Raw genomic sequence first — 12,823 nt, 5'->3', positions numbered from 1 at the left:
ATTATGCAGAGATTGGACAACAAATGATACAGCTACCTCTCCCAGGACTTAACAATTAATTTAAAAATTTTCTTTTCTGGATCCCCTAAAGATGCCTTCAGACCCAGACAGCAGGAAGTAATTTTAAGAACACACCCACATTCCCAAGAGGTGGGGTGGGTGGTTTTTGGTCTTTCTATGGGTTTTGGATAATTGTCATTGTTTAGGATGGTTGGTTAAAAATTGTTATTGTTAATTGTTATTGTTAATGGTCATGAAAAAGGCTAAACAAAGCAGATTAAAGGTTCTTGTTTGAAAAAAGAACAAAAAGAGAAAGAAAAAGGAGAATATAGATAAGAGGTAGATTATTGAATCTACTCTGAAAAGAAAAAAGGGAGGATATATATATATATATATATATATATATATATATATATATATATGATACAGATAAAAAGACATGTTATCGAATCTACTTTTAGAAGGCAACTACTAGTTTTAAATATTTTACATTGGATTGGATTTTTGTATATTGCATACAAATTATGTATATTAATACCAATTTGAGATTGATTTTGTTAGAATATATTGTACATATCTTTCTAATCTTGTTCAAGATATTGTACCTGTACAGTTAATTTAACAATGTAATGCAATTTGCTAATCCTTGAAAGTTATTATTACCAACTATTAGGATATAAAGAAATGAAAGTTAGTAGTTAGTCATTACAATCGAACTTGTAGTCATATTAGGTATGTTTTCAAGGTCAAGCAGAGATATATTTTAGATAGACAGGTTACCTTCAAACCTTTCAGAGATCTACAGAATAATGTATCTCAGATGTTTTAATAACAATAGATTTTCTTTTTTTTTTTTTTTTATGACTATGAGACTTGTCTGCTCCTGGCAGCACCAATCTACTTCAGAGAAGATGGGCATTGAGGAATCTCCATATGGAGGTTACTTTTATTGTGGCAAAAGTTAGCCTCACATCGACTACTGACAGTATGCTGTCCAAATGGACAAGAAGGACACAAAAGAAAGGACTGCTGATCCTTGCCAAGACAAGGTAGGAAGGCTCTTTAGAAAATCCTGCTTCACAAATGAGTCTGTCAGATATGCTAGGCCAGTAGGCTGAAGTTGATGCCCCAACGTTGCAGAGAAACCTCGGGTGACTGTCCAGGCAACTGGCTGTTTCTGTCATTTCTCACACTTTTTGGAAGTCACTTGTTTGCACTTTCTGTTTTACTAGGTAATATTATTTCCTTCTTTGGTCTCTGAGGGAGTTGAAGATTATATAGTTATAGTTACAGTTTTCCTCATTAACAATTTCAGAAAAGAAACTCACTAAGAGGTGTAAAGTGTATAAAAGTTTGAAAGACATAAAAGATAGTTTTCTGTTGGTAATACAAGTTAGGATAGAAAGTGAGTTAGGTACATTTTAAACTTACCAAAATAGGACAGATAATGTAATATTTTCTCTGAGTTTGTCAAATGGAAATGGACTAGACATTGTTGATGTATTTATTGCTTGGATATATTGTATATAGTTATTATACTTATTGTATATAGTTTTTCTTATATTAGTTATAATTTTTTTTATTTTTTATTAGACAAAAAAAGGGGAAATGTGGTGATATTTTATCTGTGTCCCCCAATAAAGTTTATCTGAGGATCAGAGGAAAAACCTGCCGCTATATTAAACATAGAAGTCAGGTAATGGTGGCACACGCCTTTAATCCTTTCACTTGGGAGGCAGGAGGCAGGGATCTGTCTGGATCTCTGTGAGTTCAGGGCCACACTGGAAACAGAGCCAGGTGTGGTGGCACATGCCTTGAATTCCAACACTAGTTAACCATAAAGATCTGGAGGTCTGTACAGACAGACAGGAAGTGACAGAGCTGGGCAGAAAGAAGAAGTGATGTAGCTGGGTGGAGAGAGGAAGTGAAATGCAGAACAGAAAGGCATATAGGTGTGGGTATGCAGGAAGTAGGACTCTTTGGCTGAGGATCTCCAAGTGGTAAGAACATGGCTGGCTTCTTTCTGCTTTTCTGATCCCTCAGCTTTTCACCCCAATATCTGGCTCTGGGTTTTTTATTAATAAGACCACTTAGCACTTTGTCTTACACACAACCCTCATCAAAGGCATGCTCTTGTCTTTGTTACTGTTCTATTGCTATGAAGAGATATTATGACTGAGGCAACTCTTATAGAAGAGAGCATTTATTGGGGTCTTGCTTACAGTTTCAGAGGGTTAGTTCATGATCATCATGGCAAGAAGCAGTTAGGCATGGTGCTGGAGCAGTAGCTGAGGGCTTTACATCCTGATCTGAAGGCTGCAGACAGAGAGAGACTGGACCTAGTGTAGGGTTTTGAAATCTCAAAGCCCAACCCCAGTGACATGTCTCCTCCAACAAGGCCACACTTCCTCCAATAAGACCATTATCGCCTATGGTTAATTTTGTCTCCGAGGTTTGGAGGTCCTTCCTAAACAGTTCACTAACTGCCAACTGGAGACCAAACATTCATACATATGAACCCATGGTGACCATTCTCATTAAACCACCACAACCCCCAATGACAAAAACCTATCACCAGGCTCCACCTCTTAAAAGTCCTACGGCTTCCCAGGAGGCCCACAGGTGGGGTGAGGGACCAAACCTCTGCACATAAACTGCTGAGATCATTCAAAATCCAAACGATAGCAAAAGGCAAGGCAGGCCATGACTGGAGAATACGTGGAGACAGGGAGAGGCTGTGAGCCTTTGGCCTCACACACCTGTCTCCTGGTGAACTCCAGGGTGGGGAACAAATGCAGCGTTGGTGCCCCGCTGGGGAGACTGTGCCTCCTTCTCACATCTTGGGCACCTAGCATTTCACAGGTCCTCGGAAAGCGGTGCTTAGATGAGCACACAATGGATAAGGAGTGTAGACCTGGAACACACTTGAGATTTAGCTGCTGTTGCTCAATAGTAAAAAACCTTTTTAGGATCTCTAGAAGCCAATCGAAAAGCCTGACATTTATTTGTTTTCAATCTGAAGCAAGTCAGGGGCCAGCAAAGCTATCAAAACTCAAAGGCAACAAGGCTATTTCTACAGAAAGCACCTTGGTAACCATAAGCTGTGATGTAAGTATTATCAGCTCCCACACTCTTGCATTTGGACTTCGTGGACTCAGCACCCCATTAGGGAACCTACCTCATTGTTATATAGCTTTCGAGTTAGGTGCCTCTTTTCCACAATTACAGGCACAATTGGCCTTGCTGTGCATTGGTTTCCAGAGCCTAGGAAGCCTTGCTTTAGCATGATTTCTTGGCATTGGTTGGATGACTGGGGCTTTTTCCTCTACCCTGCTTTCTTTACCTTGAAAATGTGTATGATGATGCTGGGAAGCAGTATGCTAAGAGCTTGACTCTCATTCCTGGTTGCTTTGGGTCAAATTCTGGCTCTATTGTTTATATGCTCAACTTAGGATGGAGTCCTAAGATCTTGGTGCCTCACTCTTCTATGTGGATGATAACAGAATTTAATTTGTGGGGCTGTGGGCAAGCATTTTTTAAGCAATATATAGGTATTAGTTACTTTATCTGTTCGTAGTGGTAGAGGCATTATAGGAGATAACACAAAACACTTAGGTAGAGGGTATTGCCTGAAATAGTTAAAATAAAAGTTTAAAAAACCATGGCAATATTAATGGATTTTGTTAACAATTTGTTCATACTACTTATTCTCTGGACTAAACATACATTCTCCATTGCCACATTGCCATATTGCCAAGCTTTCACACCTGTCTGTCTGTCTATCCATCCATCCATCTATCATCATCATCTATCAATCATTTATCTATCTATCTATCTATCTATCTATCTATCTATCTATCTATCTATCTATCTATCTATCTATATCTGTCTGTCTGTCTGTCTGTCTGTCTATCCATCCATCCATCCACCTACCTACCTACCAGGTCTTGTAATATATATTATATTGGTTAATTGTCATGTGTTAATTCAGTCACTGAGAAGCTGGCTCTAGAAGTGGAGTTTCCCTGCCCCCACCCCCATTTCAGACCCAAGTGTGTTTGTCTCGAAGTGTCCTCCAAGGCTAGAGGACTGGGCATGGGGTGGCCCCCATAACTCTGTGATAGTGGGGCAAAAGGACCCAAGAGTAAAAACATTGTGTCCTTGAGAACCGCTAGACGGTAAACTATTTCCAACAGATGTTACTATTGTTTATCCACGATCTAAAAGTGTCTACAGTGGAAAAGCAAAGCCAGGATTCAGACAAGGGAAGCTCATCCATGAACTGAATTCCAACTCACTGTCCAAACTTCCCCACTAAGCTTCTGGGAGATAATTGTGAGCCCCCTGGTTTGTTGACATCATTTCTATCTGCTGTTACTTGATCTTTGACCTGAAAATCTCACGCAGGAATGAGGGGAGTGTTGCTGTGCCCAGGACTCTCTCTATTGGGACCTCTAGCTTACTGCTTCATTGGGACTTCCTCAGTTGGTTTTTATGGATATTCTGAGCACCCAACTTGATATTTTCCTATCATCCATCCGTCTGTCTGTCTATCGATGTACCTATGTATGTATGTATGTATCTACTATCCATCTCTGTTTCTCTCTATATATCTATCTATCATCTACAATCTATCTTTCTCTTGCTATTTTTTTTGTTTTGGCTTGTTATACACTTAATAAACTCACTCATTCAAACCTGAATGAATGCCTATCATAGGTCATGTCGTTCTCTGAACCACACAGAACAGCCCTGTACGGATGCAATGGGGCTGGCACTTCTATCATCTGTACCTTGACTGTGTGATATAAATCACCTTGGTCCTTTTAACCTTTTGCAAACATCAGTCGTCATAGGCAAATTCAAATCACATTTAAATATTTGCCAAACTGCTGGAAACTAAGACTCTACAGTTTCTGTGTCTGAGAAACCCAATGGTACAATTTCAAAGCATGTTAACAGAACCTCTGTCAGGAAGCAACAGCTTACAGGCAAGAGCAAATTAGACTGTGGCTGAGTAGTGAGATTGTCAGAGAGGGAAGTTGGGATAAAAAAGAAAAATTGAATCCGGAGGAGAAAGCCCACAACGCTGGCTGTGTGTCATGAGGCAGATCTAAGTCAGCACAGTCCAAATTCTGCAAGTGCCACAGCCACCTTTCTCCACCTCTGCAGAGTCCGGATTAGTGGCCTCCACCTGCCCTTTGATCTCTTGGAGACCTTGGACCTTTAGTCTCAAGCTCTTGCCTCCCTGAGCCCTTAGGGTGTCACTTTGGCCCCACCCCCACTGCTTGTCAGTTCTGTCACCAGCCTGCCTGAAATCATCACATCTGTCTCTACTCACTACCCCATCCTGTTACCCGTGGTCCCACTGATGTACACATCTTCCTCTACCATCCAGGTCCTCACAAGCTTCTGTCCCTTCTTTGGGGTGAGCCCACACATTTCTAACTTGTCGCTAGGTATTTTCATACAGATTTTTTTTTTACTGGCCCCCAAACTCAAAATGTTCAATACAGAATTCTGTTTTTCCTACCTCTTCATCAGGCTGTGGTTTCCATTTTTGTTAAAGACACAACTGTCTGAACCCCAAACCCGGAAGTAACTTCACGGTCACTTCCTCCCTACCTCAGCGTGACCACACTGTTATCTCTCTTGCGTTTTTTGGGCTGTTCAGAATCCCCTATCAAGGTTGTTATTCAGACATTTCCCCACCTGGATCTTCCAAAAACAAACAAAGAACCTTCCTGTCGCACTCTCTCTTCATCCCTTTCCCCTCTCACCTCATTGTGTACTCTACCATCAATCTTTTTCTGCAGTAGCAGGTGGCTTCACCTTCTCTGACATTGCATTGAAAGCTCTTCATCAACCCAGTCTTCCTCGCTGCTCCATCTATCATTAATACCCACGGCTTAATACTTCACCTGTTGAAATCAGCCAGTGAAAATCCCTCTTTGAAGCTGGAAGGGAAATGTGTGTGTGTGTGTGTATGTGTGTGTGGGGGGTACTCCAGGAGTGGAGGGAAGGTGAGTATGGTCAAATTACATTGTATAACTATATTAATAACATAGTTAATAACATAATAATATAACAATTATTAGAGAATAAATAAAATATTATACTTAATAAAAACAGAAAATATAGGAGCAAAAGTATTCATAAGAGCTGCATGTAAACACTTCTAAAGTATATTTTTGTCAAGTTGCATTAAAGAACTAGCATTTTTAATCACTTTTAGTCATCACTTTCAATTAAAAAATAATTTTTTGAATATCTACGATGCTGAAGACTGTGCTAGGTCTTGTGGAGAGCATAAAAGAAGTTTTGTGTTTGACCTTTTCCTTCTAAGGACTTTCTAAGCTGGTATATGGAAAGAATTATTGCATAATTAAAGGCCTAATTGTGTGGTATGGACTATAAAAGCAATATGAAGTCTATTTCCAGGTTGTTGTTTTTTTAAGGCTCATAAAAGTCTACAGATAGGTACACACTCATACATTATGCATGTGTAAGTCCCTGATACAAAGTTTACAATACGAATTTGCCCTGGTAACAGTTACTAACATTATGAAGGGAGAAAGAGGTCACCTATCAGACAACACATCTTCATCAGTTTGTTTCACAAAACTACTTATTTCATCACATATTCATCCCATTCTCTCCTCTGTCAGAAGGAAAACTATTTTCTGTAATTGAAACAAAAAAATGGGCCATTGCTCACACCCTACAGAGGGCTATAAATCAGGGAGAGTCAATGTCGGGCCCAATAGACAAAGCCAGGGCGAAAAGACTCTTCTAAAAAGACTCCAGAACTCTTCTAAATCAATGCATTTCTCAGCTTCTAGCTAAAGAGCTGTATCTACCTCACTGTAGCTAACCTAGGAAGCAGAGGGGACCCCTGCAGGTGGTACAGGCCCAGCTCTTGCTCCATGAAGTGCGTGCAGGCTGGCTCATGGGGAGGCTTTCCACGTGTCACCGTTGCCAGGTAGCACTCCACAGGGAGGTCACAGATGCTCCTATTTCTCCCCCACAGAGCAGGTGGGCATGGCTGGCACTTGACTGGAGTGCAGAGCTCTGCAGACTCTGCAAACACCTCTCAGGTGAGGTTGTGATGGGATCCAGTTCTCATCCTCCAGCTTGCGTGGACCCGAAACAAAACCCTAGTGAGTTTAATTCATGCTGGAGGGCTCCCTGGAATCACTGGCTTTAGACTAGACACCACAGGGCTGGAGTTCCTGTCCTGGCTCTGCATCTAACTGACTGGGTGTGCCTGATAAGCCTTGTGTGGTGGTTTGAATAGGAATGGCCCCCATAGGCTCATAACTTGGTCATTAGGGAGTGGTACTACTTAACATGGATTGGGATGTGTGGCCTTGCTGGAGTAGGTGTGGCCTTGTTGGAGGAAGTGTGTCACTGGGGGTGGGTGTTGAGGTTTCAGAAGCTCAAGCCAGGCCCAGAGTTTCTCTCCCTCTTCCTGCTGCCTCCCAAGCTGGATGTAGAACCCTCCACTACCTCTCTAGCATCATGTCTGCCTGCACAATGCCTTTGCTTCCTGCCACGGCCATAGTAAACCAAACCTTGAACTGTAAGCCAGCCCCAATTAAATGTTTTCTTTGATAAGAGTTGCTGTGGTCTATTGCTCTTCAGAGCAATAAAACAGTGTTTAAGACACTGTTTTCAGGGGTCCCAAGCTCCTCATTCCCCATGAAATCTTGCTGTTAAGAAACACACTCTAGGGGGCTGGAGAGATGGCTCAGTGGTTAAGGGCACTGGCTGCTCTTCCACAGGTCCTGAGTTCAATTCCCAGCAACCACATGGTGGCTGGAAACCATCTGTAATGAGATCTGGTGCCCTCTTCTGGCATGCATGGATACATGCAGACAGAACACTGTATACATAATAAATAAGTCTAAAAAAAAATACATACCCCATTAACACACTTTCTCTGGCAACTTGAATTCAATACCCAGGTCTTGCCCGAAGGTGGAAGGAGAGGACCAGCTCCACAAGGCTGTGTTCCGACCTTCATACGATACTGTGCCACACACACACAGGAATAATAAATCATTTAAAAAAAAAAAGAAAAGAAACACACTCTAGGGACGGGAGAGATGGTGAGGTGGCTGGGAACACCTGCTGCTTTTGCAGAGAGAACTTGGGTTTTATTCCCGGCACCTACATCTACAACCGTCCGCAGCTCCACGTGTGACCTTCTCTTCTGTTCTCCTCAGGTACTGCATGTACATGGTGCACACACATACACACAGGCAAAACATACATACACATAAAAACAAATTTGAAAGTTAAAAAAAAATAAATACACTGGACATTTAGGGTTGGTGAGATGGTTCAGTGTGTAAAGGTATTTGCAGCTATGCCTGATAAACTGAGTTCCAGCCCTGAGCCCCACATGATGGAAACAGAGAACCAACTCTTGTAAGTTTTCTCCGACCTCCACAGAAGTGTCTGACCCTACCCACACACTCACACACTTATACATACACACACACTCACATACACCCATCCACACTCACATGTATACACACGTTCATATACACCCAGACTCACACATGCTCACACACATACACACTCTCACACACACATATTCACATATGCTTACATACACACAGTTGCACACACATACACACATGCCAAATAAAAATTAAAAATAAACACCATGTTTTTAAGAGTGCATTCTCTGTGGTAACATTTTAGAAAATGTGGACCCTGGTAATGCATAGGGAACCTGAGACTCCCAGCACGGATCTTTAAAGTAGCCTGGCCATTTATAATCGCCTGGGGACATACCTTCTGTGCCCTATTCATGATCATGCTGAATAGAGCCGCATGCTCACTTATTCCACTAGGACCCACTGTACGAACATAATGCCTTGAAGGGTTGGAAGGCTTTCCGACACACCATTTCAGATGTCCACAAGCTCTTCCAAACGGGTAGAGCAAGCATGACCTTGTTCTTACTTCGGGGATGAGGGCGGAGCCCCTGAATCCAGGCATCTCTTGTCTCCATGACTCTGTCCAGCTGCCATGCTTCTCCCATTTCTCCTCTGGGCCCAGTGCCAGCCTTCTGGAGTCTCTGCACCATTCAGACTAGAGCCTATGAGCGCAGCTTGGTGTCCTTCCTCTCACCCCGGGAGATAGCTTTTCTTTACTGTTCTTTTTCAGCCTTCACTTTCATAATTCTTTCTCTACCCGGGAGAAACAGAAGACCCCAACCTTTCCTAGGCAGATGCTGGCTGCTCTTAGAGTTTGAGTCTGAGGTCGCCCACAATTCATGTTCTCAATAGTGTTTTCCAGCTTGTGGTACTATTTGAAAGTCAACAGGCCTGTAGGGTGTGGGGCCTGGATGCTGGCAGTGGGTCACTAAGGATGGGCCTTTAAAGGTTATTCCTGCCCCTGACCCTGGTTCCAGCCTGTGCCTTCTGTCTTCTTTCTGTACCATATAAGTAGCAAAGACAGAGCCACTCCCCACCCCAGGCTTACCCTGAAACCACAGACCAAGAGGTCTCTGAAGCCATGAGACAAATAAACCTTTTCCCTTTAAGCTGCTTCTGTCAAGGATTTCATCACAGGAAGGAGAAGAGTGATTAATGCAACCGACCAACTGATCTGTTCTATTCTGCCTAGTCCCATCCTCCACCCCATGGTTGACATCATTTATTCATTTGACAAACGTTCCCTGGCCTCCTTTTTGGAGGGGCACTTTTTAGATACTGAGAAATGCGAGTAGACGGCAAATGCATATGTAGTTATAACAGATGGGGATGGATATTTGCATTTGAAGTATTTTTCATCTCTAATTGGTGAATGTAAAGAGATAGCTCCCAAAGCACACTATTGCCAACTTCATTTTTTTCCACCGAATGGTGTATGTTCTTTACTCATTATTTATAAGATGATAGGGCTCCCCCACCCATGGCTGCTGGGCTAATGGGAAATTTCCAGTAAAACCCAGCAACGTGAATGGTGTGCATCTGCTCTGTGAAGCATAAGTTCGAGCCTTCTTAATTCATTAGTCAGTAACCTATTGATTCTGAGAGCTACTGACTCTGTGCTTTGTCATCATTTTCATAAAGCGTTCCTCAGGGTAGCTCTATGTAAAATATTGCGCTTATTAAGAGTTTTTGGACCTCTGATTAACGTTTGCAGCAAAAGCTATGTTAAGTAAATTAGTCACTAAATAAATCTAAAGTGATTGTGGGGAGTCATCAGCTAAATGAGGACGCTGACGGCTCACATAACAAGATGCAGAGCAATAGTAATTAAGAAAAATAATCACCTTTGCTGCCGAGGGCTCAGGTTTGGCCCCAAGTGAAGTAAGTCCCCAGATGTCTGTCTTCTGAAATGCAAATTTGACTGTTTTGTTCTTCTGTGAAGGGGTGGGGTGCTTTAGACCCCAACTCCACACAGTCTAGTCAAGTCATGTGTGAAGAGAAATCTTGTTTGAGGGAGAACACCACTGTCTTCCTTACTGTTCTATTGCTGTGAAGAGACACCATGACCAAGACAGTTTATTAAAAAAGAAACCATTTAATTGGGGGCTTGCTTACAGTTTCAGAGGGTGATCCATGGTTGTCATGGCGGGGAGCATGGTAGCAGGCAGGCGTGGCTGGCGCTGGAGCAGTAGCTGAGAGCTCATATCTCATCGGCAAGTTGGAGGCAGAGGGGGTCTGGGTCTAGGGGTGGGCTTTTGAAACCTCAAAATCCACCCCCAGTGCCACACCTGCCCCAACAAGGCCACACTGCTGTGGATATCACTTGATATAAATAAAGCACTGATTGGCCAGTGACCAGGCAGGAAGTATAGGCGGGACAAGGAGAGAGGAGAATTGAGGAAGGAGGAAGGAAAGAGAGACCAGCTGGAGCCACCGCCAAGACAAGGAAGATGTAAAGTACCGGTAAGCCACAAGCCACGTGGCAAAGTAAAGATTAATAGAAATGGGCTGAATATAAGAGTGAGAGCTAGACAATGATAGGCCTGAGCTAATGGCCAAGCAGTTTAAATAATGTAAGAGTCTGTGTGTTTGTTTTATAAATGGGCTCCGAGACTGGCAGGACTTGGTGGTGGGAGCTGGAGAAAAATTCTCCAGCTACACCACACCTCCTAATCCTTCTCAAAACAGTTCCACCAACTAGGGACCAAGCGTTCGATATATGAACCTACTGAGGCCGTTCTTAAACCACCAGAGCCAGTTACACGGGACCTCTTGCGGCTGTAGGTGCAGATTAGGCAGGCGGTGACCACCCCAGCGATTCACATGTCTTCAGATGTCTTTAGAGGCAGGAAGTCGTGATGGGACCAGTTCTGGCCAATGAGGGAGAGCTGTTGGGGAGAGCTCTCACGCGCACATCCACCTCTGCTCTCTCCCCCATCTTCTCTCTTCTTGCTTTGACCATGAGCAAGACACCCTTGTGGGCACATGGTAGCCATGCTTGAAGGCTGGTGGCACAGGAAGGCGGGCAGGCCTGGTTCCACCTCCTGCTGCCCTGACACCCGAGAGAAGAAGCCCTGTCTTTGGAAAGCATTTTCAGCGGTGTCTGTAGCTTGCACTCAAATACGGTCCTAACTTCAGGGCTTTTCAGCCCAGAGGGGAGTTCCTGAGTCAGGCTGTTGAGTTTAGTAGGAAAATCATGCTCTTGTATCTTTGTGGGGGCCAATTTTCATTCACAACTTCTACACATAGGCTTCTCTGGAGAAGCCTAGGGCAGGGCGTGTGAATGCAGTCTGAGGTTAAGCACAGGTCTCATTGGCTGCCTAGTCCATCAATCAGACAGTTTTCTTCATTGTGGACGGCTTTCTGCTATCCCACTGGACTATCTGATAAACAGGATGTGTTTGTCTTGCTGGCTCCAAAGAACACATGCAAAGGATGTGTTCAAAACAAGATGGCCTTCGCCAGCCACAGCGCTTGCCCTTACACTGCCGTCTTACAATTTTGGAAAGTGAAGCTGTGCCAACACAGATCAGGCCAGGCCTGAAAGAGCGGGAAGGTGGGAGGACGTGAGTGAGTGATGTCTTACCTCTCACAGGATCCATCTCCTGGATTACACTACACTTGTCCCCATGGCCGCTCCATGAACATTTGGTATGCATGTCCACACTGGTCAACAGTGTGGTGAATCCCAACAGCCCAGCTTGCCTTCTCCTTATACGACACATCCATGAAGAGGGAATATGGTTACCTTAAGAGTCAAGGGCCTAGGAGCATATACTTGAAGGGGCTTCAGGGGTTTTAATTATTGAGCACATTGAGGACTTGGTTCCTTTGTGAGATATTATTTCTTTACTTCATTAGCAAATATTTATTGAGCACTGTATTAGTTATTTACTATCAGATTAAAAGATAGACCCCAAACTTCATGGATTAAAATAAACATCTATTGTCTCACGTGACATGAGGGTCAGGAATTATAAGGACTTCTACTGAAATTCAGCTGGAGTCAGTACATCAATGGGGTGGGTAAAGGTGCTTGCCACCAAGCTGGACAGCCTGAGTTTGATCCTCGGAGTCTGCACAGTGGGAGGGGAGAACCTATTCCCATAGGCCGTCCTCTCCTTCCCACGTGTCAGGCAGATGAGCAAGTTCACTACTCTGTTTTCTTTCTACTTTGCAGAACTTGCTGCCGCTTCCTGGGAAGGATTCATGCTCCCTGAGTTTTCAATCATTTCTCTTAAACTCTTGCCTGCTGCCCCTTAAAGGCTGCCAGCCTTCTCCCGTTGGACCTTCAGGACTCTCAGGTTTGTCTGACAGTTTTCTTCTAATACTTCTGTCCATTTCCCAGTTCCAAAGCCATCCATAGGATTTTG

The 12,823-nt window shown here is 43.4% G+C and overlaps 1 protein-coding gene across 2 annotated transcripts in view; it reads left to right on the top strand.

The window, feature by feature from the left end:
* Window positions 1-878: 878 nt before the first annotated feature.
* The window catches only part of LOC128113634 (uncharacterized), a 29,097-nt gene continuing 17,152 nt past the window's right edge, over window positions 879-12,823 (top strand). For both annotated transcript variants that reach the window (XR_008219563.1, XM_052743455.1), the window contains exons 1-2: window positions 879-1,049; window positions 12,631-12,754. Coding sequence is in view for 1 of the 2 variants with exons in the window: in XM_052743455.1 (XP_052599415.1) it covers window positions 999-1,049; window positions 12,631-12,754 (175 nt within the window). In the remaining variant the exon portion in view is untranslated. The remainder of the gene's footprint in view (window positions 1,050-12,630; window positions 12,755-12,823) is intronic.

Source organism: Peromyscus californicus, unplaced genomic scaffold (assembly GCF_007827085.1).
Source record: "Peromyscus californicus insignis strain IS unplaced genomic scaffold, ASM782708v3 Scaffold_18__1_contigs__length_77618521, whole genome shotgun sequence".
Taxonomy (NCBI): Eukaryota; Metazoa; Chordata; class Mammalia; order Rodentia; family Cricetidae; genus Peromyscus; species Peromyscus californicus.
Note: the sequence above shows the minus strand (reverse complement) of the source record. Positions and strands in the feature narration are given on the sequence as shown.